Below are 25,590 nucleotides of genomic sequence, written 5' to 3'. Positions count from 1 at the left end.
ATACACCACGCCCTGTATCGTTTCACAACTTTTGACTGTTATAAAAACAAAACCTGGAGATGCATATGGATAAATACCAGCCGTGCAGGTAGGAAACGTATATAATAGCAAAAATAGGTAGAATATGCAAGCCAGCGAAATGGCAATAGGGTGAAAGCCCGCCGAGTAACCACACAAGCACAACCAGCTTATCAATTGAAAAAGAGGTTTTTTGGAGTGAGTAACAGGATAAAGGAAATGTTTGCCTGACTCATTCAAGAGAAAGCAAAGAAAAAACGTTGCTGTGGTCGGTAATATCGCCCGAGGAGGTTGGGATAATAATGCAACGGTCGGTGAAGAGCGGGTCTTGAACAAGCGGTCGAAGTCGCGGGGAACGAAGCCGGAGGCGCAATAAATATCAGTGCATCAGGAGCTTTCAAAAAACAAATATGGTATTATCGTGATGAAATGGGTAAGACTTTTCGGGTGAGATATATCCAAAAAGACCTGAGGCATCAGAATGTCATTGGAAATGGAGCTGCGATGAACGCCCTGCTAATATCAATGGTAAAGATGAGATCCAAAGCCTAAAACGGGCAGCCAACGGCAATAATGGTGGATATGGATTGTGACTGGACAAGAGTGTGTGTGTGGGCTGAGTGGATAGTGGCTCTTAGTCGCGGCGGGACGACACGGGGGGACGGGCGGAGCGGGCGGCGGAGGCGCTGGGCTTCTGACGTTTAGGCTTTCATTATTTTGGGCCTCTCTAGCAGCCTGAGCCACACTAAAGACGTGGGATTCGTGATGACGCCGTAGCTGGACCGCCCTACGAAGGGGCTGGATGCCATGAATTGCAACGCGAGGCATGTGTGCGACTGCTCACTTCGCTGCAAAGCCACCACTGCCCAAGCCTAACTAAACCCAAGCCTAGGCCTAGGCCCAGATGTCAGCGCAGGGCTGTGGTTGTACTTTGCCCCAGACTTGCCGAAGAGCGTCAGGGGTCGTTGCTTGACTGGACGACAGTTGTGCATGGTTTTGGGCGTGGGTGTCGCGACTGTGGTCCATTCATCCCACCATGCCGGAACCTTCATTCTTTGAAGCCACCCAAAGGACCCTGCTAGGCGAGCGATTTCGACCATGGCAAGCAAGCTGTGGCCTGGTCTTGCTGCGTGCGTCTGCTGCTGCAGGGTCATACTTTCAAGAGAGACGGTGACGCTGGACGGCTTGCGGTGGGGAACCATCGATGAGCTGGCCCCTTTCAGACGCCCTTGTCTCGTCCCATTCTGTCGACGCTAAACACGAGTTTGCGTCTCTTTGAGCGCAGGGGAAGGCGGTGATGCATCATTAGGCACGGAGAAAGATTCTGGTCAGGCATAAAGAGCTGCGAACGGATATCGAAAATAGCCGGCGTCATTTTATCTTGGTGATGGATGTGAAGGTGTAAGAGTGCACGGTTCTTTGAGTTGGTGTGATTTAGCATCCCAATCTGTATCACGAGAACATGACTGACAGGGAAAGGAAGTGCTCTTTGAAACCTTCCCTTGCCAGAAAGAAAAGAAGTCGGGAGAGAGGAAAGACCCAAGTTCAGTCAACGGAAGGTACGAGCATGAATTCACGAATGGGAAACCCCGATTACTGTGCAGATAGACGACTTCCCAAAACAAGCAGGGTAGGCACAATGGCACTGTAGACAGGCGTATCAGATAGCATCATTAATATCAAAACACCAACTTCCATTCTCTCAGAATCACCAGAAAGCATCATTGTCTCACCTAATGACATCACTCTCCCTCAACACTCGGCAATCAACGTGGTCTGCTCAAGGTAGAGATCATGACAGCTTCACTCATGGGTTATGCCGCATCCTTGACAATAACCCACAAGCAAGCCATCTTCCTATGGGGAAAAAACTAAAGTGTGAAGTCATCCAGGCAAGGCACGCGTATCTTGCCGAATATTGCACTCATGTAGGTGCGTGTCATTCTGAGCTGCTGACCCCAAGACTCGAACCATAAGACGGATGATCTAGATGTCCTGTAGGCTCCAGTCCAACTGCATACGAAAGCGACGGCGCCGTCTAAGCCAGGTAATCTCAGCTTTGCTGACCGCCCTGTTCAACCTTCTGTTCACTGTCTGGTTTCATGGTGTCCTCGGCAGGTTCTCAGAGTTGGTCAGAGCAGGGCGAATTCAATCAATGGCTAGCTCGTGGTAGCCCGGCACTCGAAATGCCAAGATCTTATGTCGCATATTCGGAAAATAGCGAGCTCGAGGCACTGGACTCCATGCATTAAGCAACATGCCAATGCAAATGCAAAGTCTGAGGCGTACGCATAGAAAGCAATGCTCAGATCCAGAGGAGTTGGCAATGGCATGCATCATGGTACGAGACAATTAATTTGCCATTGTCGTATCAAAATTCGCTTCTGGTCTTTTACCGGATCCCAGTCAAACGTCACAGTCTTCTCTCACCAATGGAGATGTGATATGCAATATCTCCAAATCAGGAGCAAATGGGTGCCAGTGCCCAATGCGACTTTACTATGACGGGCTCGATTTTATCCAATTCGCGCACACCCTCAAGCACCTCCCTCGATGAGGAAATACCTAAGCTTGCCGACACCTTAGTTGGTTCAATTCGCTCGTCTTCTTCCCTCTCGTCTCAATTTTCGAACAGGTCACGTCACACAAGCACTCCAGGAGCTTTCAGCTTTACAGGAAACTGTACTGCGGCCGAGTCTGAGGCCCGATCCACCAGGCAAGATCCCACAAGAGCCTCGCGTGGGGTCAGGCATGAGTGCAGCACAAGAACGGCCCGCTAGAACAACGCTCAAGTGAGGCTACCTGCACTTGACAGGTTGTCGGTTCGCCATGCAAGCAATAGGGCCGCAACACACCACTAGCCCGTATGTACAAACGGGCTTCCAGACGTCTTATAGGCTTCGGTTGGGTGTCAATCAAACTCTTATGCGATGGCTATACCAGCATGTTTAGCTCGTTTGATGGATTAACATGAAGCTTCACAGGACTCAACAATCTCATGAGATCGTGTCAAAAGATGCGACATGACAAGAAGGTGAGATACGACTTCAGATCACAATCCATTGTCGTTATCAAACTTTCCCTCGGCTAGGCTCGTCCCGTGCCTGGCTCCACAGATCCCGCGCCACAGACAAGATGAGATCTCCCAGAGCCTTGGCCTAGCTAAGGTACAAACCAGGATCATCATTCTGGGGAACCATCTGGTGGCATCCGGATATCTACTGCGTCAATGAGGTTGAAAATACCATGGACCTTGTCGATCCAATGGCCCAGAGACAATTTCAGACCTGTGACAAAAGGTCCTACCAAAATTCCTGGCATACTCTATGCTCAAAGGTTGTCACCACCTCGCAGGCCTCGAACTCTACCAAAGCAGTGTTCTTCGTCACCAACCATTACGCATCGTGGCTGGCATCGTAAACACTTACTAAGTTTAGGGACAGATTCTTAATATGTCTGCGATATAACGATCAGCATCATTGACTCGGGCAGCACCTTGTGATCATAACATCATACGCCCGAGCCGGGTAGTAAAGTAGAATGACGTCGCTTTCCTATATATACAATTATACATGAAGGCGTCAACTACACGCTGCCTTGTGACACCCCAAACAAACCACTAATGCATGCTTCTAATAGTACAATTTCCTCATTTTGGGAATAACAAGAGTAGGAGTCTTTATATCGTTCATCTAAATTTCTCGCCCATGCCCAAACGCCCTTCAAATCAGGCCCTGCAGCGTTCATGAACATCAACCTTGTTTCAGTTGGTGCTAGATGATAGCTGCCAGGCTAGAATGCATCAATGCCTCGTTCGGTATTTTAGTCCTCCTCTTCAGCTGACTCAGAGTCGTTCTTCTTCTGCTGAGCCTTCCACTCGCAGATCTTGCATGTGTTGGCCTTCTCCTTATCGACGTTTGGGAAGACAAGGTCAAAGACCTCAGGGTACCAGGCCACAGCATGACCTTCAAGACCCTCCTTGATGTTCTAGAAGTATTCGTTAGTAACCGGAAATTAGATACCGGATAAGATGGGGAAACATACCTCAGGTAGCTCTAGCCAGTCAGACATGTTGTCCTTGGGGAAGATGATGGTCTTGCAGCCAGCTCGTCGAGCAGCAACAGTCTTCTCACGAAGACCACCAATGCGTAGTACCTTTCCAGTGAGTGTGATCTCACCAGTCATGGCAACTGTAGGATCAACGGGGGAATCGAGAGCAAGAGAAAGGAGTGAAGTAGCCATTGTGATACCAGCTGAAGGACCATCCTTGGAGACGGCACCATCTGGAACGTGCAGATGCATCTTTGCCTTGTCGAAGAAGTGGTTGTCAGGGAACTGCTTAACCATGAAAGACTTGGCGAAAGAGTAGGCAATGGTAGTAGATTCCTTCATAACATTTTTGAGGTTACCGGTGATCTCGAGGTGAGGTCGTGTAGATGGTCGGAGGGGAGCCTGGAGGATGGATTCGATATACATGGCAGCACCGCCAAGTTGTGTCCAAGCGAGGCCCATGGAAACACCGGGAGGGTTGACCTCGTAGAGACGGTCAGAGGTGAAGACAGGAGGTCCAACGTAGTCGGTGAGGTTATCCTTGCCGATAACAACATGGACAGAGTCGGGGACGTTGAGTGGCTTGCGGGGCTTCTCCGTAGTCGCGCCAGTTTCGTTAGAGGTGGACTCCTTGCCCTCGGTGACCTCCTCGGTCTTGCTCTTCTTCTCAGCCTCCTCAAGAGCAGACTTGCCCTCCTCGGTGAGGGCCTCCTCTTCAGGCAAAACTTCCTCGCCGAGCTCCTGAACGATCTTGAGGGCGGACTTTCGGTAGACCTTCTCGATCTGCTTCTTAAGGTTTCGCACACCAGACTCACGGCAGTATGACTTGATGAGCTCCTCAATTGCCTCCTCGCTCAAGTTGACATCAGCGTTCTGAAGTCCAGCAGTCTCCTTGGCAGCGGGGGCAAGATATCGTTGGGCGATGGCCATCTTCTCGTCGGCAACGTAACCAGAGAGGGTGATGAGCTCCATGCGGTCGAGCAGGGGTCGAGGAATAGTGTCAGTCATGTTGGCAGTGCACACGAACAAGACCTTAGACAGATCAACAGGGACATCCATGTAGTGATCCAAGAAAGAGCTATTCTGCTCGGGATCGAGCAGCTCCAGCAGAGCAGAAGAGGGATCGCCCTGGTAACCTCGGCCAATCTTGTCGATCTCATCGATCAGAATGAGGGGGTTCTCAGTTTGACACTTCTTCAAAGCCTGGATCATACGGCCAGGAAGCGCACCAACATAGGTCCTTCGGTGACCCTTGATTTCAGCAACATCTGTGAGACCACCGACACTAAATCGGTAGTACTCGCGGTTAAGAGCTCGGGCAATCGACTTTCCAATACTTGTCTTACCCACACCAGGAGGTCCGACGAAGCAGAGGATCTTGCCCTCGACAGTGCCTCGAAGCTTGCCAACAGCGATGAATTCCAGAATGCGGTCCTTGACGTCCTTGAGACCGTGGTGGTCCTCGTCCAGAATCTTGACTGCATTAGGGATGCCAAAGTTCTCGGCACTCCTCCTGCCCCAAGGAATCTGGGTGAGCCAATCTAGGTAGTTCCTTGTGACGTTGAACTCGGAAGCGGCTGTCTCGAGATGAGCAAGCTTGTTAAGCTCTTCATCGAAGACCTTGCGAACTGCCTCGGGCATGGCAAGGCTGTTGGCCTTCTCCTTGAACTTCTCGACGAGCTTGTCCTTTCCATCGGATTCCAGGCCAAGCTCACGACGAATGCCCTTCATCTGCTCCATAAGCCAGTACTCGCGCTGCCTCTTACTGATCTTATTCTCGACATCCTTGCTGATCTTGGACTGTAATTGGGCATTCATGAGTTCCTTCTTCAGCACCACAAGAGCCTTCTGCATCCTCTCCTCGACGTTGAGGCAGCCCAATACCTCTTGCAGCTCCTTTTGCTCGCCTGAGGACACGGCAGCGGCAAAGTCGGCGAGCTTAGCGGGTTCCGATGTAACATTTCCGGTTGATTGACTCATAGAGAAAGTGGAGATCTGGTCTCGGAAGAGATTGTTCATTGTGGCGACTTCCTTGAAAACGTTGACAATTTCGTTGGTGACGGCGCGAATGACAGGGCTCTTGGGGTCGTATGGCTCATCGACAAGGTTCTCGACGTTGACCAGACTGACGGGGTATCTCTTGAGGAATGATGTTGGCTCATACTTTTCGGCAGTCTGGTCAGGCTTCTTCTCGACAGCGCTCTCCTCGAAGCTGGCAACGACATCTCCCTTCTTCTCGGGAGTAGCCTCTTCCTCTGCGGGCTTCTGGGGAATCGGTTCGGGTGTGGGCTCGGCCTTGGCATCAGTCTTCTTAGTAGTATCTTGGCCACCAGGGGGTAGTAGACTGGATAACTTGATACGGCGATGGGGGTAGAGGATGGCAGTGAGGGCACCTTCTTGGCCGTGGATGGGGAAAGCACTTGTAATCTGGGCGAAAACACCAACATCGTAGACGTCCTCGGGGTTCCTGATCACATCCTCATCCTCGTTCTCGTCCTTGAACAAGAATGCACCAACGTATGGCTGACCACGCTTAATCGACTCGGTGATTGCATTGGCCACCTCGGGGTCCTTGATGGTAATAGCCTTGTAGAAGCCAGGGAAGAGTGGTCTTCGAGCAATCGGGATTGCTAGGACTTGGGGGTAGACTTCAGGGACGACAGGCTTCTGGAGAGCTTTCTCGGCAGAGGGCTTTCTACCGCGACGACCTCCGTCACCACCTGAGTTGTCACCTCCAGATCCAGATCCAGCACCTCCAGCAGCACTTCCCGCCTTTCCATCGTTCGATTGCCCGGCGCTATCGTTCTTTCCAGAGCCAGGTGAATCGGGGCCTGGATTCCTCGACTCGGCCAGTAGTGGGCTGTCGGCTTCCCTGCGCTTGTTCTCGATGTTCGCCTTGGCCTCCTCGTCAGATAAGGGCTCCGTCAATGGCTCTATCGCAGACTCGAAGAAGCCCTTGTCGTTGCTGTCCTTCTCTTTGGTGACTCGGGCAGATGTGGAAAAGGCAGCGGCGACTAACCGCGGTTGAATGGCGGGAAGCCGACGACCGCAGATGTGATGGTTGCGGTAGGCGGGAGCAGAAGCCCATCGTGCAGCGGTTGCTTCGGAAGATACTCGTGATGCGTGGACGAGAGAGCGCTCAAGAATGAGGCGGCCCGAGAGGCGTGATCGGGGAATCATGATCGTTGATGCCGCTGCGATTCGATTGTAGCGAACGCGGAGCTAGAGCTAGGATCCGAGGGGTTGAGAGACGACAAGTAGAAGCTCCCCGCGATGGGCAGCTGTAGACTAGGGTAGACTAGACTCGACTCGATTCGACTAGTTGATACAATGAAGAATTAAAGAAGAAGAATAAAGTGTAAAAAGGAGAAGAAATGGTCTATCATAAGCAGTTGACAAGGATAATACAACTAGACTAGCAGCAGGCCGCAATTGTCCGCATCACCGCTTGGCTTGACCCTCGCTTTTGGTTTTGGTTGGTTTTGGTGGAGGCGACTTAATAATCGCGAACTCGGACTTTACTACGGAGTACATCATCCAAAATTTCGATTCCAAGACGTTCCGCGCTAGAGGTAGTTCAGTTTAGTCAGCCACTGACCAATGAGACCCCGCTATCGGCTGTTGCGCCGGCCGTTATCAGATTGCGATACAACTACCGTTGCTCGCGTGCCTCGTGCCTCAGCCCAGAGCCTTCTCGACTTCTACAAGTCTTTCTAATTCTTGTGATTTGGTCAATAAATCTATCTATCTATCTATCTATCTGTTTGATCAGATCAATATGGTATCGTCTCGATTTGATCATCATGACTTGTTATATCGGTCATCATAAGATCATGCTGTCATAGACAGGCAACTAGGGAGCAAGTCAAGAACTAGGAGCTGCAGTAATACCATTCATTACCCAGCCTACCAGCTCAATTATGTATGTTTAGAGTTCTATGCTGGACAGAATCTCAAAGAGATAGACTGGGGCATTATAACCAAATTGGGCTATCTCCTTATTATTAATTAAACGCAATGTGTGCCTTGGCATGGCATGTAGCGTTCCATCCCAGTAAGTAAAGGCAGGCCTTGCAACAGTACCAGATATTACGAGTTGTTTGCTTCGTCATATCGTCAGAATCATATCGGGTGTAATTGGCATTCAATTCAACACCAGTTTAAACACCATGTCCCTTTTCAAACATACACAACATGACTTCTACTGTAGGTCATGAACGGATACAAGTTGATCGACAGTCGAGACTACCCTATACTTCTCCGCAACCAAACTTGGCAACGACTAACAACCTTCCTTCCCCAACTGTATTTCTTTGTTCATGAATTGAAGCCTGAAGTTCTATAAGCTTTCATCCATTCCACCCCATACAATCTTCTCCAAGAGAAACCCTATACTCTGCTCTCAAACCTTGGAAAGCTTTCCCTCTTCACGTTGAGACATATTCAGTTCATTGGTCTCAGCCATGTCACAAGATCAGGACGTTTCAAGCTCGCTCAAGAATCTGTCAATCGACACAAAAGACGAGCCTTCAGTGCTGTCTAAGAAACCAGCTGCCAAAAAGAAGACCAAGAAGGCCGTCGCAGACTCATGGGAAGACTCCGACTCCGACTCCGGCTCTGATGCAGAGCCTGAAGCCGAGCCAGAGTCAAACAAGCCAACTCCAACCACGACGCCTGCACCGCCTCCCCCAACGCCCATGTCTCCCGTCGGTGGCCTACCATGGGAGTCATCTTCAGGAAGTCCCGGCCACCGCGCTGGAGCAGACCCGGATAAGCGGCCTGAGAAGACAGATGCCGTGGCTCGTCGTATGATCGCTGCTGGACTAGGCCTCAAGGCACCAAAGCAGACCGAGGAGCAAAGGGCGTACCAGAGGAGTGTTCGCGAGCAAGAGAAGAAGAGGAGGGAACAGGAGAAAGAGGAGGAAAAGAAACGACAGGCTGATGTTGAGAAGGCAAAGGCAGCTATTTGGGATGATTAACAGATTATCTTATTAACAAGCTTGGAAGACTAGCTCTTGTATCAACTTTATCGAAACCCCTTATTGTCACCTGAAGCAAGGGTCTGAGGGTATTCTTCTACTGGCCTAGATTCAGAGTGCTCTTATCGGCAAATGCGAGGGTTGGTATTGGCATATTGAAGCAAGAGGCAAATATGTGTGAATCCTATTGCATGGAGTCACAAGAGCTTGCAATGCATTTTTCTGCTAGTGACCTGAAGTCAAAGAAGAAAGATATAACATAGAGCACTCACACAAGTTGCCAGGATTCAGAAATATATATAAACAAATCCCTGCTACCGACAACGACGACTCTGCCTAGTCCGAAGTACATACATACTTTTGGGGTTTGGACGTAAACAGTTCACTTTATATGAGCGACGGTGTTGATTCTGGTCCACAGGATCATGTTTGCACGATGATATACACATTTGAGGACTTCACATAATGGCCAACATCATGTAGCAAGATTCGTGAATCGAGCAATCGCGGCCGAACCGCAGGTATCATTGCATTGCCATTTCTCAATCTCGGTTTGCCTAGACAGTAGCAATGCTCTCAACTTTTCATGACCACACGCTGGAAATGCTTTTTCTCTGTGCCTCCTCCGTTCTCGAAGGCTCCCTGGCGCAGCGTGTGATTCATGTGCCATATGGTTGGTTCCATGGCCTGAAAGCTCATGACAACCACACGACTTCCAAAACAAACCCAACTTTGACTCCGTGTATAAGTCTGAAGACAGACTATTGATATTGTTTTCGTTCACAGTGGTATCTTTCTCGCCAAACATCCATCGTGTCCCAAAAATTTCATCTCAACCGGCAACCAGGGGTATTCTTCGTTTTTTTGGTCTCAGCTTTTCGTTACATGACTGGGTATAAGGAGTGGACGTCAAGTCATCAAAAGAGAACCCCTGATTCCATATAGACCAGGAAAAAGCAAAAAGTAACATAATATAAAAAACAAGAAAGCACTCAAACGCAAATCAGGTAAAACAAACATGGCAAGACGTTAACCGACCGATGCACAAGTCGACGTTCCAGGGTATTTTTACGCCAGGGTATATCCAGCCGGGGTATTTGCATGTAGAGGTTCTAACACGGGGGAATCTAACGGAAAGGCCCAATAGGGGCGGGGTATCCTGAATTCATAGAATGAGAAGTGGAAGGGCGCCCGCTGTCGCCAGACGCGCGGGTGCTGTGGCGAGGTGTGACATCGCCAGGTTGAGGAATGGACAATTTGTTGTCCATGTGAGTGCCGAAGGTTCGAGGAGCCCAAGGATTGTCGTCGTCGGGGAGATTGACGCCACTGTCGTTCCAGGGGTTTCGGTCGGCATTGAAGCTGCGGGTCGATTCGATCGAAATGAGCGAAGACTTAGAGACGTTGCTTGAACCCTTGAAAAAGTTACTGTTGCCAGAATGAGAGCTGTTCTTTCTACGGTCCAAGAAAGATGAAATTGACGTCATACTGCCAGGCTTTCGGAGACGGTCCAGAATGCTGCTTCGCTCGCGAGCGACTTCATCGCCAAAGCCAGTCTTAATAGGAGAATCAGTGGCGACAGGTGCAGGAGCGTGCTGTAAAAGCTTAGAGTCGAAATACCGCAGAGAATCTTCGAACGAATCGGACTTGGGGCGGGGGAGAGCGCCCTTCACGACATTGATCTCAGCTCCGGAAGTTGCGAATTGAGACTGAATGAAGTCCATAGCATCACGGAGACCACCGGCGTTGTTGCGGGTGAACCCCCAAAGAAGAGTGACCGTAGGCTCGCCGCTCTCGGTGAGCTCGTCGGGGTTCTGCCTGACGCTGAGTTCAACCTCATGCTGGGCTTTCAGCTTGGGCACGAGGTCATGAGCGAATTCAGGAGACCCGAGGAATTTGACCAGCTCAGGAGTTCTGGCGAGAACAAGCTCATGCTTATCTGGGACCATGCCGAGAAACTCATCGACACAGTGGGGAACCTGCCACTGTGGACCGTTAACAGTAACTTCATCACTGGCTTGCTCAGTGCTGGGAAAGTTGATCTTGCAGTTGTACTTCTGCTCCAGGTCATCGATCTCGGGAAGTCTAGCAATAAGCTGGCGATGATAGAGGCGGTCAACGCTGACAATCTGAGATGTGTACTCAGAATCCTATCGATGCTGTTAGCATTGAGCAAACGGTGGCATCAAGTGACACTTACGGCACGATCGACCATCTCCAAGATCTCGTTCTTGACAGCGTCCAGATTCTGGGCGTTTCGAGCTGGTGTGCGGCAGATGACATTATCGACTTTGATATCGTCGTCTTCTCGACCCATTCCGCCTGTATCAAGGTTAGTAAGCTTATACCTGATAGTGCAGCAACGGCGATTCTGACCTCTATCCATAGCATTGGAGAACTTGACAAAGACTGAGTGCTTCTTCATGATGCGCTGGATATGCTGACCACCAATGCCGATGATGCGTTTGTGGTACTGATCCGGCACATGGAACGAAATAGATGCAGGCATTTCTTGCTCCACAAGAGTGAGGCCCTGCTTCATGGACTCATAAGTTGCTGCCATGACATCAATGTTGAAGTTGTACTCATTGAAACCATCGAAAATGATCTGCACATTGCTCTGTCCCATTATCTTGTTGATTTTGCCATTCTTTTTGCCACTGACGAATTCCTTGTGCTCGTTGGCAAGCTCAATCTTGACGCGGATCTGGTACTGAGATTGAGAAATGAACTTCATCTCCGAAATGACTTGAAGAGCTGTCTTGACAGCGTCATCAGAGCCAGTGATGGTGAAACTCAGTTTATCGAAGGAAAGGTCGGCATCGGAGTTGGCGCAGATATCAACGAGCAAACTCTTGATGTCGTTGGGGTAAGGGAATTGCCTGGCATCAGCCGGCTGAATGAACCATCCCGCACTGTAGAATTGACCAGCCTGTGCTAAAGTTAGCGAGATGTCTATTCGAAGTCAGACATTACTTACCAAGGACATGATCTCTCGCACAGTTCGCTCAACGTGAAGACCTTCGCTTCCTTGAACTCGGACCATGTTACGCTGAGTAGCCAGGGGAGGGAACATGATGAAGGTGCCGTTGGCCTCGAGAATCTTCCGGACCTTATCTAGACGACCAAGCAGAATACTGTCGATCTTGGCAGCAGGAATTGTGACGTCCTTAACGTACAATCTGATGCGCTGGACAGTTTCGTGCAGTTTCTGTTTTGCTAATTCAATAGCTTGGGGCGTTTCGCCAGTGATAAAAATATCGTTGGGGTCACGGCGAGTGGCTTTAGGAGGACAGTAGCGGTACATTGCCGAGAACGGGGGTGGGAAGTAGATGGCAGTTCCAGTGGAAGACTCAATGAGCTTGATATTCTTGCGATGTCGGCCACAGACAAGCTGGTGGAGGGAAGCCTCAAGTTTGGTACCATCGACAATTCGGCCGAGCTGCGTAAGTGTTAGAACGGCACATAAGTATGATTAAGCAGGAAACAGTACCAGAGTATCGATGTGGATCAGAACACGAGCCTTGGCGTGCTCGGATGATAGTATATCACCGTAGATAGCAACTCTCCAGCGCTGATCCATGCGTAATTCAGCATCACCAGTCATACCGTCCACAACAGGGGTCAGCTTAGGGCCAAGAAGGAAGATATCTACGCCACAGAAGGTGGAGATGTAATCGAGGGTATCAGTGACAGGCTTTTTGAGCACTCCGGCATTGAGATCGCAGACGAGTTGACCATCGATATCAATGGTGGTGCAGCGCTGTGAAAAAGTTAGAGAAGAGCCTCGACTTGTCCCGGGAAAGCCCAAGGGTATATGCGTAGGAACATACAAGAGAAATTGGGGTATCATTCAAAATAGTCTCTCGGCTCTTGTGGACCAGCTCTGGAGAGCCCGAGAGACAAACAGTAGCAACCTGTTGGCCTTTTCCGCCCTTGAGCATTGTTGACAGGACATATGCCTCAACAGGAAGCGGCCCGTTGGTAATCTCCTGGCACATCCTGTGGAGGTTGTTCAGGTTCTGAACATGGATAGGCAGCTCGTGAATCTGGACGTCGTCCGGCGCGTCCTCGGGGTGTGTCCATCGCAGGACAGCGTCAGTGGTCGCGTGAAGAATGTCCTCAGTATCGGGGCCCGCAAGATCGGAAGCGAATGGGATATTGAAAGAGTAGAGAATGGTGGCATCGGCGGCTTGAGGGGAAGCCATGGGCTGACCGGGTTGAGCGGCGTTCTTGGGATGGTTGAGGGCATTCATGGGCATATTAGGACGGCCCATAACGAAGTTGGGAGCCATTCTTTCCGACCAGTGACGCATATTTGCCAACTTATTCATGATGAGTATCGAGAAAGTTGCGTTGTTGGTGTCGTCGTCGTCGTCCGAATCGTGGGCGGGCGGCGACGGTCGGCCAAGGTGGAGGAGGCTGAACGGAAGAGGACGCCGGGGGTGGAGAAGAGCCAAAGAGAAGAGAATACAAAGATGATGCGAGATTGATCAAGAGAAAGCGAAAACTGTATGGGTATCGAAGAAGCTGAGGTCAAGAAAGGGCTGTGAGGATGGGGGGGAAGGGGGTAAGGGTAGGGGAAGGGGAAAGAAAGAGAGATGGTGGTATTTGTGAGCTCTTTCCACGTCTGACGAGGGAGGGAGAGAGAGGTTAGGTTAGGTAGGTTGAGTGGAGGTTGACTGAGGTGAGGTGAGGTGAGGTGAAGTGAGGGAAGTGGAAGGGGGGAGGATAAGGTATAGTTAGCGGAGCCAGGCGTAAAAGCGAGGAACGTCAGGCCAAGTCCAGTCAGTCAAGTCAGCAAAGACGTACCTACCCTCTGTACCATACCTACCGTCCGTACCTGCTCGAGTACCTTACAAGACACGAAAGTGGGTGATGAGCCAGGCGGCAGGTACAGCTGCTTAGTGCCCTGGTCCGCCTACCGTAACTTGCCAGGGAAGTAACTGGGGGGAGATTTAAAAGAGGGCCCTAGCACGCTGGGACTAAACCCGAAGGCCTGTCTCTGTCTCTGTCTGAGATGGGAATCTGAACTCAATTTTCACGATACAACAGAAGAGATGACAACGCGAAACATCAGAATTGAAATGAAACAAGGACTCAAATAAGAGAAGCCTTAATACAACTGCATATCAAACATCCCACGCATGGCACAAGGTTTTGCGTCGAAAACCTCTCGGAAAGGGTGGTCACTCTAATCATGGTCGAGGGTTTTGATAAGAACAGCCACAGCGAACACTGAACCACTAATTCATCGACAATCCCTGGCTGCCCTGGAACCATGAGAAGTTTCAATTGCGCAGATCGTCAAAGTTGCGAACCACAACGATGAGAAGTACAACTCGAAGCAAAACTCAAAGCATCATATAGCTCATTCTTCACAACGACAATACGCTCAAAACTCAGCCATTGCCAACCCTCAGCTCCTTGGTTCGATCGCCTTCGAATAACAACGTCTTAGGGCATGGATGTTTTCTGGGTAGTGGAGACCATCAAGCCCAGGCTTGGAGCCTCCTCCTGCAGACCACAGTAGTATCATCGTGGTCACTCCAACAGGTTTACGCAGTCTCCTCCCGCGGAACGCTACGCTGAACCGGCTGCGTTCCAAACACTTTAGTAGGATGTTCAAGGGCTTCGGCAAAGCATAGCAAAGCCTCCGGGTCGTCCATGGAGCGAAACTCAGTCAAGACCTGAAGTATGGATACTCGACACATCACCAAATCCACAAGATGTCTCAAGTACCATTGTCTCGAACACTAACACGAAGAGAGCCTGGGTACAGGGCAACAGCTGCACGAGGATGGGTCACCTCCGCCAATGACCAACCACTCAAGTCTGTTTACTGTCAAGGGCAGCTAAAGCCCATGTTTTTGCATCATAGTATCCAGATTCAAGACGATCATTTGGTCAAGTAGTCCACCGCATAAGCACAACAGATTGTAGCCAGAGAAAACACCAAAACACACCACACATCGCATCCATCATCAGCTGTGTTTCGCTTCGTTGCTAATAATGTTAGGCCAAGCTTCGATCACACGGCGTCCCCACACAAGACAAGGTCCTCGTCTGGTGTCTGTGTGACTTGTCCCAGAACAAGGGAGCTGATTCGAGGGGGTGACCCATGCAAGCCGGCCTCTCACCAAGAGTCCGGCACCGGCTCAGCCACTAGCAACTCGTCATTGAATATATCAGACTTTCAGGGACCTTATTTGGCCGGCACTGCAGAATGCAGAATGGCAATGTGTACACAGACCAAAAGACACAAGGATCTCCAGTCTCGACTTCTGTACTGCAACATCGCGAACTCCTGCATTTATCAAGGGAGCTGGCATTCTTGGGGTCCGTTTGTATGTGGCGCAACAATTCTGGATCGCTTGGCAGACGCGCATATGCGTGCCCTAGCACCGTTTGTTGATTGCTTCACTGACTTGCCCCCTCGAATTCCAGAGGCTTACATCGAATGCATGGTCATCACGAGCCACGCCACTCTTGTCACCCGTCAACCTTGAAGCTTATAGCCATGCTATCAGTAATCTACACGCTCTGTGACTTAACTAACCACATCCGCAAATGGTCCAGCAGTTAGGCTAGCTGAATGTCCTCTTTGAGTAGCAGTTGATAAGCGAAGCCCAATATGTTTTATTTTGTGAACTGACTCGACAGGACATGTGAGAGCTGATAGTCAGACTCACCAGCCATGTCTCAAACATTCATATTCGTACCTTAGGCTCGTGACATTTGCACTGACCCTTCAGGGTCCTTGCAGATTCCGACTGGTCAGGAATTGGGAATCGACCTCACAGATGTCCGTGAACTCTGCAGAGTCTTGAGAGACTGCCACGACAGCATGATTAATACCATTTGGAGCAGCATCTTCATGGTGTTTGATGAACCCCTGCGCCCTGCCTATCACCTCACTCCTTCGAACCATATCATATAGACCTGTTCATTGATCAAGCGGTCTATCATATGATCAGCCGTATTTTGTCACAATCGGCGCTTATATCGGATAGAATTTTATCTCACACGTCTGGGAGCACTTACTGTTCTCTTCAAACCAACCCTTCTGGTGGGGTTCACCGTGCTGAACTATGTTCTGTTGTGCTCAGGCGGATCCTTGCAGGCCGTGATGAACTTTTATTGTCAACATAGAAACGCAAACCAATGTTTACCCAGTTGGGGGTTATTATTGCAGAGAATAGACGAGTGCTCGGCCGCTTCTCTGAACCATGGCCTTTCAATGTTATAATTCCCATGCATTGAGTCCAAATACAGTAGTTCAAGAGATAAACGTTGTTGTTCAACTTCTTACATAGAAGAACGGTCTTCATACATCATTAAACTATATTGGTATTCCCGTCTGATATCAACTATATTCGCTTCTATTTTAACACCCGTTTGGTTTGACCTAGCTTAACGATAAACCTCCCTCCTCGCATCATCTGCGTAAACAATCTCTTGCGTTGCCCCTCGCGGTCTCTCAATGAAAGCAATCTCCTCCCCACCTCTCATCGGTTGATTGTAGTACCGCTCCACCGGCCGCGTGCTGTACTCCTGTCTCACAACGCCTGGTTCTGCAGCAATGCCACCGTATTCCCGCGCGTAAGGCTGTACAGCCTCACGGCGGCTCTCCGGGTGGACGCTTGTGGCATATTGACGTACGGGTGGCTCGGGTCGCACGCTCTGCACTCGGCCGTAGTCCCGGGCGACCTCATACCGAACAGGCTCTGCTGGTCGTACGCTGGTCGGCCTTGCAATATAATCTCTCGTCCCGTCTTCCATGCGTCTTCGTTCTGGAGGTGCCATCACCTCAACGAATTCCCCTGAGGGACCTATTGGCCGTGTTGAATGCCCACGCGGTCTATGGTCCCTGTAATCCTGCGAAACGTACTCAGGTTGTGTGACGACCCGCCTAGGCATATACGATGGCGAACGTCGCCTGTAGACTGCCCCTCCTTCTTCGTACGCCTCCATCGCCTGGGGCCTCCGAACCGGAGTTCGTTCATAAAAGATCTCGGGCTCGCCGGATCGAGCGGGAGGAGCTGCGGAGTGCCGGATGATCGTCGAACGTGGTGGCTCAATATACTCACGTCCATAAGCATCTACGATAATTCGAGTTGGCGGCGGTCTTTGCGGTGCCATGAACACATCGCCTTCTGGTCTTAAGCCTGTAGGTGATGCTTCATGTGCTCCAGCATAGGGCCACGATGGGCGCGGATAACCGTCGTTAGGTCGAACTTGGGAGCTTGCTGTTCCCCCCATCGACAGCCTTTGGTGAGGAGGGGGAACATGTGGGGCTTGTTCAATAGGATACGGTCCACCGGAAACGTATCGATCATCGGCATATTCTCTCCTATAGACAGCAGTTCCAGGAACAGTGGTGCTCGCTGCACGTTGTGATGAAAAGCCTACTGTGTCATAGCCTATCGGCAGTCGATCATCTCGCTCTTGACGATTATGCACAGGCACAGGTTCTGGGGGATAGAGGCCCGGGTGAGGGTCGTAACGAACTTCCTCGTACACAGGTTCATCTGGTTGTTGCTGAGCGTACCTTTGACGTTTATTGGGACGAATATAGGAAGGGGCATTCATAGGGGAGGGAGATCTAGGTTCAGCCTTGATATAAGGCGTTGGTTCAGTCTCGGGCGCTTGCCTGTCAGCCTTTCTCTTTTTCTTCTTTGCTTTCCGCCTATCCGATGCACCGCCTTGAGGCGAGCTCTCAGGACTAGTGACAGCGACTGGCTCATTCCTGAGAGCAGCAACTTGAGCGGGAGTACCGGTGGAAGAAGTCGACGTCGCTTCGGCAGCCCGAGGTCGTGGCCTAGTATTTATTAATGGCGAAGTCTCCACATTCTGATGCGATCTCTCATGTGCTCTGATCAGAGGAGAAGGGGGACGGCTGTCAATATAGTGTTCACGGGGAGGCTGTCGAGAGGCTGATCCGTAATCAACTCTACGCCTATCGCTCTCCCCATTACTGGGACTTTGCCTGGCACTTCTATCCTGCCTAGGTGCTGTCTTGTCTGCATTATAAGTAGCAAGGCCAGGGACCTGGACAGGTCGTGAAGTGCTGTTAACGCTCACCGAACCGACGAAAGGGTCTGGGTTTGCGTAGACTTCTTGGGGTCTAGTGTGGCTCGGTGCGTACGGCCCCGGAGGGACTTGCTCAAAACCAATCGGAGGTTGTCGCGGAATAGGAGCGGTATGGCTATTTATCTTTGGTTGCGACTCCGCGACGGGTACTTGTGCCTCTTGGGACTCGTTACGGACTCTGGAAGTCAAAACGGAGGATGGAGTGTTGTGCTGCGACGAGTAGAAAGTGTTGTCATCGAAGGAATCACTTGCATTGTCAATGTTAGTAGCATCAGCAGCAGCAGCGGCAGCAGTAGTATCGGGACCAGCATTGCTTTCCACAAGCGTCAAGGCTTTCGTCAAGACCTCGTTAAGATCGAATTCAACGACAGGCTCCCCTTGCGCCACGCTCTTAGCAATTACTCGTCTCTGATCAACTTCGTCTCTCAGAGCACGTTCCAGCCTCTGTCTCTGCAACTTCAACTCTGCTTTGACCAGATCCTCAGATTTCTCTAGGAAGATAGGGTTGATCTCAGTAGATCCTGACCCATATGGCTTGCTGTTATTGTTGTTGGTGGTGGTAGCAGACACATCTGCTTGCTTTTCGTTCGCGATGGTTTGCCCATGAGCGTCTGTCTGATAACTCGGCGTTCCATCTTGCATGGAAATATCTATCGGATGGATGGAAGTTTGTGTGGGAGGGATAAAGTTAGAAGGGACCTTGATAGTCGGATGTTTACCGGAGAGAACAGTTGTAGAGAAGCGTACAATCTTCTCATACTGCTCGATCTGATGACGCTCCTTCTCAGCAAGACCAGCAAGCTCATTCCTACTAGCAAGATGCCCCTGAACGACAATATCTTGTGCCATGATGGCGGCGAGTGAAATGTACACGTCGCGTCACCAGGCGACACCAGATTAAGTTGGGAAAAAAAGGGAGCAAGCAAGCAATAAGACCAACTCCAAGCAAGCTAGCTCAACGAAAATGTTGGGTAATGAACCCGACGGACAACGCCACTCTTGACGCGATATGACGCGGACCAAAGAGCTACTACTGATCAAAATGTAAATGCGCTGTTTCGGCTGTTGTTCAAGAAATGGAAGCTTTGATGTTGGAGGTCTGTGCAATTAATGGAGTGGTTTTTAGAGCCACAGACGCCTCGACTCGGGTGGACGCGAAAGGCAAACAATTTAGGCGGTGTAAGCGGCAGAATTCTTTCACTACAGCGTCTTGAGAATTACCTATACCTTGACTGTTGAAGTAACTCATATCAGGCTAGATTAATCTTCAATGAGTGAAATATCTTTTTTATTTTCTCTACAACTACCTAACTAATATTGGAATTGCTTCGTTGAATCCATTACAACCCTGGCTTGTGCGGCATTGGGTTGAATGAATGTCATGTGTTAGTGTCATAGCTCTTACACGACCTGTCCCTTGAGCCTCAATATCGAGAACACGACACTTGTGGTCATACAAATTCAATCCTTGAAGATGCCAAGTACTAATATCCTTGCCTTCAGTAAGTTGGACTAGTCTAAAGCCCCTCTATTTATCGTCTTGTCCTGTCATTTAGTCCCCGAACCATGAGGCTCAAGATGAACTCTCTGTAGGTAAGCATGGATCATGTAATCACTATAGTATTACTCGTGGCTCGACAGCCTCCTTTAGGCCCCTGGAGCTTCTCATGCCATGATGATCTAGGAGTTCGAGTCTTATGACCTATTCACATGTGTTTTTAAATGAAGATTCAATCAAACAAAGGGGTTGTCTCCTATGAAATTCCTTGAATGTTCGCTCAACAACAACTCTATGTTACCAAAAGCAACTAGTGACAGAGACAGTCCCGCGATCGGAGACCGGAAGACGATCCGCGCTGAACTTTGCTCATTATTCAGCCACACCGCAAGAGTCATTGGGTGAAACGTAGCGCATCGACGGACGGATACCGACGATATCCTCCGGATACTGCAGAGTTGATCCAAGGAAGCGATTGATTGCTTACTAGCCTTGCGTTTTTTGGCCCAGATCGCCATTCCCTATAAAATTCTATTTAAACCGTCTCTCTCCTCCTCATAGCCATTCAATGTACCAATTACGACCACGTGTTAACGCAATATCATCATTGAAGCGCTTCTCAAAACCTTTAGTTGCCTCCTCTTTATTGCTCAACTCAAATCTCACACCTCGCTATCCTTACTTTACCACCAACAACAACCCCAGCCTCAATATTCAGACTCATACCAAATTCACCATGGGCAGCACTCAGGACATGAACCCGGGAAAGCCGGTCCTATTCTTGTTAGTCTTTTTGAAATATACTTCTCATCGGCTTTGAGCTAACTTTTTATGCAGTGATATTGACAACTGTCTCTATCCAAGGAGTAAGCTTACACTGAAATTAGTGTTTATGACTGCTTGAAACTAACAGTGAATGAAGGCACAAAAGTCCATGACATAATGGCTAAACTCATTGATGAGTACTTCTCCAAGCACCTGGAGATCCCTTGGGATGAAGCTGTGAAACTACACAAAGAGTATTACACCAACTATGGCCTCGCTATTGAGGGGTTGGTGCGCCATCACCAAATCGATCCCCTGGATTATAACGCCAAAGTGGACGATGCTTTACCCCTCGAAGAAATCATCAAGCCCAACCCTGAGCTACGTGAACTCCTGGAGGACATCGACAAGTCCAAGGTTACTGTGTGGCTTTTCACCAACGCCTATGTGAACCACGGGAAGAAGGTTGTTCGCCTCTTGGGCATCGAGGATATCTTCGATGGTCTCACATACTGCAACTATGCGGAACAACCGTTACTCTGCAAGCCGGACCCCCGCATGTACGAGAAGGCCATGCGCGAAGCAGGCGTCGACCGTGTGGAGGATTGTTACTTTGTTGGTAAGTTCCCCCGCGCTGTTACTCATACCTCCATCTGACCCCTTCTAGATGATTCTGCCCTGAACTGCACAGAAGCCAAAAAATTTGGTTGGACAGCAGCCCATCTCGTTGAGGAGGGAGTGCCAGCTCCCAAAACCCCTGCTTCGCAATACCAAATCCAGCATCTGCGAGAGCTACGGAATGTCTACCCGCAGTTCTTCAAATCTACTTCAAGCAAGGCATAGTTTATGACATTTGAGGTTGGTTACGAAATAGAAGGGATTGTATGACATATGATAGAGTTTTTAGACGGTGGCGTTCAAGGCGCTCACTCGGCTGAGATACCTTTGTATTTTGGGGTTTCAACAAAAAATAATAAAATGCTCCTTTGCATGGGCTGCCAGCCTTTAGTTTGGTTATTCGCACCCTGAACTCCGCGCTGCGCATCAATAAACTTGTCAAAAACAGACCGAACCCGTAATTATGGTCGTCGTATGCTGCGAATAACACTGTCAAGCTCAGACAAAATCTGATCTTTCTCCTTGATTGCTTCTTGGCGTTGGGCTTCAGCAATCTTCAAATCCTCCTCCAGCTCTTTAATGTACCTCTCCTGATCCATCTCACTGTTGTCTAAGCCGGGGAGAGATGAGATGAGGACCTCGATTTGTTGCTCTTTGACAATGAGATCCTGTGACAACTCTACCATACCAGCTCGAAACTCATCTGGAGGAAGTGAATCAACTGAGGGAAGTTAGCATATCTCCCTTCGAATGGATCATGCATTTGGACATGCCTTCTTTTGGAGCATCTTTCACTTCGCGAACTTTGTCATTAGGACCAAGTGTTTCAAGGTCATGTCGCTTGTTGACATAGTGAAGGCATGCAACGAACTGTGTGGCCAGCTGTAGAATTTATTAGCGGAAGAATTTTATGAGGTGTAAACAGGACGCACCTGGTCTACAGCATCTTGCAGCTGGGTTAATCGATCACCCATGATGTTGGCTGTAAATTCTCAAACAAAGCAACTCTGATGATTTACAGCTTCAAGGCTCATTCACACCTCAATCTCACAGCTGGCTTAGCTGTCACGTGGAGATGTGCGGGCGGTCGGGCAATCAACAATCCGCCCCAGAAATTCTGGAGCTCAGTGATGGAAGGAAGTGAACACCGTTGTCTCTGGGCGAGCTATGACATGATTGGCACGGCATGGTCCAAGTGGCAGCAACGCCATGTTCACTCTTTCTTAAACCTGTCAAGTCCACATCTTTTACTTCGCCTTCGTGCGCTTCTGTCTCTCTCAACCAATTCTTTAGCCCGATAGACTTCTTCTCTACACTCTTTTTCACATTGACTTTTTCCAGTAAAACATGTCTGAGCAACCTCCCCAGCCAGGCCCCCAGCCTGGGCAGATTCCCATGCCGCAACCTGGGCAGCGACCTACACCCGAGCAGATTCAGGCAATGCAGCGCCAACTCGCCATCGATGCTGAGAAGAACGGCATGACTGTCCCTGAATTTATCGAGCACATCAAGAGACAAGCGCAAGAGCAAATGAGAATGCGCGCACAACAGCAACAGCAAGGTCATGATCACGACCACGACCACGACCACAACGGTCATTCTCATGATCATGGTCAACCTCCCCAGCAGGGTCGCGCCCAGCCTATTACGCCGGGACCCCCAAACCCCAAGGCCATTGCTCTTGCCTCGTTTCTTCGAGGCCAGGATCTCAAGCCCAGGACCGTGATTCTCAACGGCGAGCGAAAGGACATGTTTCGAGGTAGGCCACATAGCACCAATCTCTTCCAAATCAGAAGCTGACAGAACCTAGTCAAGCGAGCCCTCCGAGCTCTTCAGTCCCCCGCATATGAGAAGGCCCGCAAGAAGAACCCTCTTCTCCCCGAGATCACCGACAGAGCTTCTCTCGAGAACACATTCAAGTTGTTGCCCCTGAGCATGCTTGCTCTCCGAGTTTCCAAGGTCGAACCGCAGGCAGGCCCTAACGGAAAGAAGCCCAAGCGTGTCAAGGGACAGTGGACTGTCAAGATTGAGCAGCAACAAGAGGCAAAGGAAGACATGTACTACTGCTGGCTGTGGGAAGGTAGCCAGCTCAAGCGCAAGATCTACGCCGGTCTCGCACTCCTTGCTATCTTCGCTATCGTCTTGTACCCTCTGTGGCCTCTGGTGCTGCGCCAGGGTGTCTACTACCTCAGTTGGGGACTCCTTGGACTGCTCGGACTGTTCTTCCTGATGGCCATCTTCCGAGTTATCCTGTTCTGTATCACCTACTTCACAACACCACCTGGACTATGGCTATTCCCCAACTTGTGGGAGGACGTTTCTTTCATGGACAGTTTCAGACCCGTTTGGGCTTGGCACGAGGTTAGTCGACTATGCTACGAGAGAATGAAACAAATCACTAACAACACGTACAGACCGAGAAGAAGAAGAAAAAGAAGAAGTCTGCTGCCCCTGGTACCACCCCCAACCCCGCCTTCGCAGCCGCTACTGGTCAAGTTAACACAAGTGCGACTACAACTGGCACGGATACTCAGGTCAAGACTGGTGGTGTGCAGCAGCGACACTACGAGGCCCCACGAGTTGAAGAGCTCGATGACGACGAGTAGATGGCATCTAAAAGTGACCTTGAGTGATGGCGTTTTTGGGAGTTGTAATAGTATCGTGGATCTACCGTGTAGTGTGGAAAGCAATCAAAGCGGTTTCTTTTTTGTACGAGATTTTCCCAAATTTATACAGGCATGTACAATGTCAATTTTGTCGTGAAATGATCATATTTTGGATGGATATCTAGAAAACAAACCGAAGCACCCCGCCAGCCACAGTCCATGATAAGAACAGCAATATCGAGTCGCCTCGTTTTCCTCCGATGAAGGGAATTTTCTACAGCACTTTTAAAAGGTCGATCCTTGTCAATGACAAGAGCTCGATACACCTGACCCCTCCATTATAGCTCCTCAGGGCTGCAACGTCAGATGTTTCCAAAAGAAGGTACCGCCCTTGAGTTCTCCATTTGGACTTAGACCATATTTTGGGATCTGGCCAAGCTCGACATAACCAAGCTTTTTATACACCTCCTCTGCTGGGCTTCCGGTCTCTGTGTCGAGAAGCTAAGCAGTTGTTAGTTACCGGGACTTAGATGCCGAAGAGAGCTAACGTTAGTATAGTTACGATGGACATTGAACTTACCAGAATAGTTCGACCACGCTTGGTGGCTTCAGCTTCGAGAGCAGAAATCAAAGTCCTGGCACCTCCTCGACCGCGAAAAGCTTTGTGGACGAGGAGTTTTTCAACGACACCGCGGAACGGGCCAGTTTCTGAAGAGGGCATGTTTAACATGACAACGCCCACCACATCGGCGCCGTTCGGCCGAGCTCCGGGTTCACAGTCGTTCAGGAGAATGAAGATGAGCCGTTTGCCGTCTGCCACCTCTGCAATCCGCTCTTTCCACCAAGCGAGGAGTTTCTCGTGAGATAGGGGCGGGAGGAATTCTGCGATAGTGCGATCATGAGTGATACAGGAGGCGTGAATGGCTGCAAGATAGGGTATCAGGTGCCCATGCTGCCCTGGCGAGAAGAGAGCCACTGTTCCTGAAGCTGTCATGTTGAGAATATCTTGTTGATTGGACGAGCTTATGTCGAGAGTCTTGAGTTTAAGTGGTTCCAAGAGAGTAAGTTGTGTCTCAGTGTACAATGCTTCTTTGTCGTATGAGCATCTGCAGGACTGGAGACCATGTATCCAACCGCAATGGGATATTTGAATTGATCAGTGAAATATCGGTCAACGCTGGTGTAGAAATTCTGTACAAGATTTATCAGAGGCTTGACTTATTAGGCAACTCGATGAGGGGAGATAACTTATGGGTTATCCGATTTAGGAGCTCCAACCCGGTGCAAGCTAGCAGTAGTAGACTTACTTGAAGAGTTTAAACTTGGGCTGATGCACAAGTAAGCAGTTGAAGGTTCAGAAGATGTAAGAATTGCAAGATAAAGTGTTGAGAAAAAGAGGTCGGGGAATTTCGGCTTAGGGAGTTAAAAGGCCATGGATGTTGAAGAGACCTGAGCATCAAAACGTGACTGATTACCTGCCTTGTCTCTCCTAAGAGGTTAGGTTACTACAGTATTTAAGATGAGGTCTGTCTCTCCTCTCCTCTCCGTTCCGTGTGAGAGTGATTCAGTGAGCCAGAAAAAAAGTCGCCTTCTCCCCTGCAGCCACTTGCAAGCTAAGACTAAGGTAACGCTGGGCTCGTGGATGCAAGGTTGTTGGGTTACAAGGTGCCCGGTGCCCTAGCAAAGATGGAAGTTTTCCAGGTTCCAGTTCCTGAGATGGTCCCCTCCATCAGCCCGTGGAGTTGCCCTGTAGTTACCGTCCCGGCGGGTAATTGCAGCGGCCCTGGAGGTGCTGGACGGTAAGTGGGCTGTGTGTCCAGTGGATTCTAGCGTATAAGTTTGACGGCTCCGCAACCCATCCATCAATCAAGTCAACCCTCCCCGGTCGATTTAGTTAGACAGCCAAGTTGGCTCTTTTACACCCTCAGAACGACACTGGATTGGATCGAATCCTTTCACTCTCTGC

General features: G+C 49.8%; 8 protein-coding genes across 8 annotated transcripts; 3 read left to right on the top strand and 5 right to left on the bottom strand.

The window, feature by feature from the left end:
• Positions 1–3,840: 3,840 nt before the first annotated feature.
• FMAN_02428 (putative Lon proteinase, mitochondrial precursor) lies at positions 3,841–7,248 on the bottom strand (the record flags this gene model as incomplete). Its single annotated transcript, XM_041819988.1, has 2 exons — positions 3,841–4,005; positions 4,063–7,248. The coding sequence occupies 2 exons, from the start codon at positions 7,246–7,248 to the stop codon at positions 3,841–3,843; spliced, it is 3,351 nt and encodes a 1,116-aa protein (XP_041685913.1).
• A 1,283-nt stretch (positions 7,249–8,531) lies between these two features.
• On the top strand, positions 8,532–9,047 carry FMAN_02427 (uncharacterized protein; the record flags this gene model as incomplete). Its single annotated transcript, XM_041819987.1, has 1 exon — positions 8,532–9,047. The coding sequence occupies one exon, from the start codon at positions 8,532–8,534 to the stop codon at positions 9,045–9,047; it is 516 nt and encodes a 171-aa protein (XP_041685912.1).
• A 1,127-nt stretch (positions 9,048–10,174) lies between these two features.
• FMAN_02426 (uncharacterized protein) lies at positions 10,175–13,378 on the bottom strand (the record flags this gene model as incomplete). Its single annotated transcript, XM_041819986.1, has 6 exons — positions 10,175–11,194; positions 11,245–11,366; positions 11,421–11,976; positions 12,025–12,486; positions 12,538–12,807; positions 12,878–13,378. 6 exons carry the CDS (start codon positions 13,376–13,378, stop codon positions 10,175–10,177), a joined length of 2,931 nt encoding a protein of 976 aa, XP_041685911.1.
• Positions 13,379–16,457: 3,079 nt separating this feature from the next.
• On the bottom strand, positions 16,458–18,986 carry FMAN_02425 (uncharacterized protein; the record flags this gene model as incomplete). The annotated part of the gene is made up of 1 exon (XM_041819985.1): positions 16,458–18,986. The coding sequence occupies one exon, from the start codon at positions 18,984–18,986 to the stop codon at positions 16,458–16,460; it is 2,529 nt and encodes an 842-aa protein (XP_041685910.1).
• Positions 18,987–20,371: 1,385 nt separating this feature from the next.
• Positions 20,372–21,243, top strand: FMAN_02424 (putative pyrimidine 5`-nucleotidase; the record flags this gene model as incomplete). Its single annotated transcript, XM_041819984.1, has 4 exons — positions 20,372–20,418; positions 20,473–20,501; positions 20,558–21,019; positions 21,068–21,243. The coding sequence occupies 4 exons, from the start codon at positions 20,372–20,374 to the stop codon at positions 21,241–21,243; spliced, it is 714 nt and encodes a 237-aa protein (XP_041685909.1).
• A 236-nt stretch (positions 21,244–21,479) lies between these two features.
• Positions 21,480–21,992, bottom strand: FMAN_02423 (uncharacterized protein; the record flags this gene model as incomplete). The annotated part of the gene is made up of 3 exons (XM_041819983.1): positions 21,480–21,739; positions 21,792–21,900; positions 21,951–21,992. 3 exons carry the CDS (start codon positions 21,990–21,992, stop codon positions 21,480–21,482), a joined length of 411 nt encoding a protein of 136 aa, XP_041685908.1.
• Positions 21,993–22,365: 373 nt separating this feature from the next.
• FMAN_02422 (uncharacterized protein) lies at positions 22,366–23,624 on the top strand (the record flags this gene model as incomplete). Its single annotated transcript, XM_041819982.1, has 3 exons — positions 22,366–22,777; positions 22,829–23,379; positions 23,433–23,624. The coding sequence occupies 3 exons, from the start codon at positions 22,366–22,368 to the stop codon at positions 23,622–23,624; spliced, it is 1,155 nt and encodes a 384-aa protein (XP_041685907.1).
• A 348-nt stretch (positions 23,625–23,972) lies between these two features.
• On the bottom strand, positions 23,973–24,618 carry FMAN_16181 (uncharacterized protein; the record flags this gene model as incomplete). Its single annotated transcript, XM_041819981.1, has 2 exons — positions 23,973–24,125; positions 24,205–24,618. The coding sequence occupies 2 exons, from the start codon at positions 24,616–24,618 to the stop codon at positions 23,973–23,975; spliced, it is 567 nt and encodes a 188-aa protein (XP_041685906.1).
• Between the last annotated feature and the right edge of the window lie 972 nt (positions 24,619–25,590).

The sequence above is a fragment of the Fusarium mangiferae genome, assembly GCF_900044065.1.
Source record: "Fusarium mangiferae strain MRC7560 genome assembly, contig: FMAN_scaffold010, whole genome shotgun sequence".
Taxonomy (NCBI): Eukaryota; Fungi; Ascomycota; class Sordariomycetes; order Hypocreales; family Nectriaceae; genus Fusarium; species Fusarium mangiferae.
This window is presented reverse-complemented; position numbering and strand designations above follow the sequence as displayed.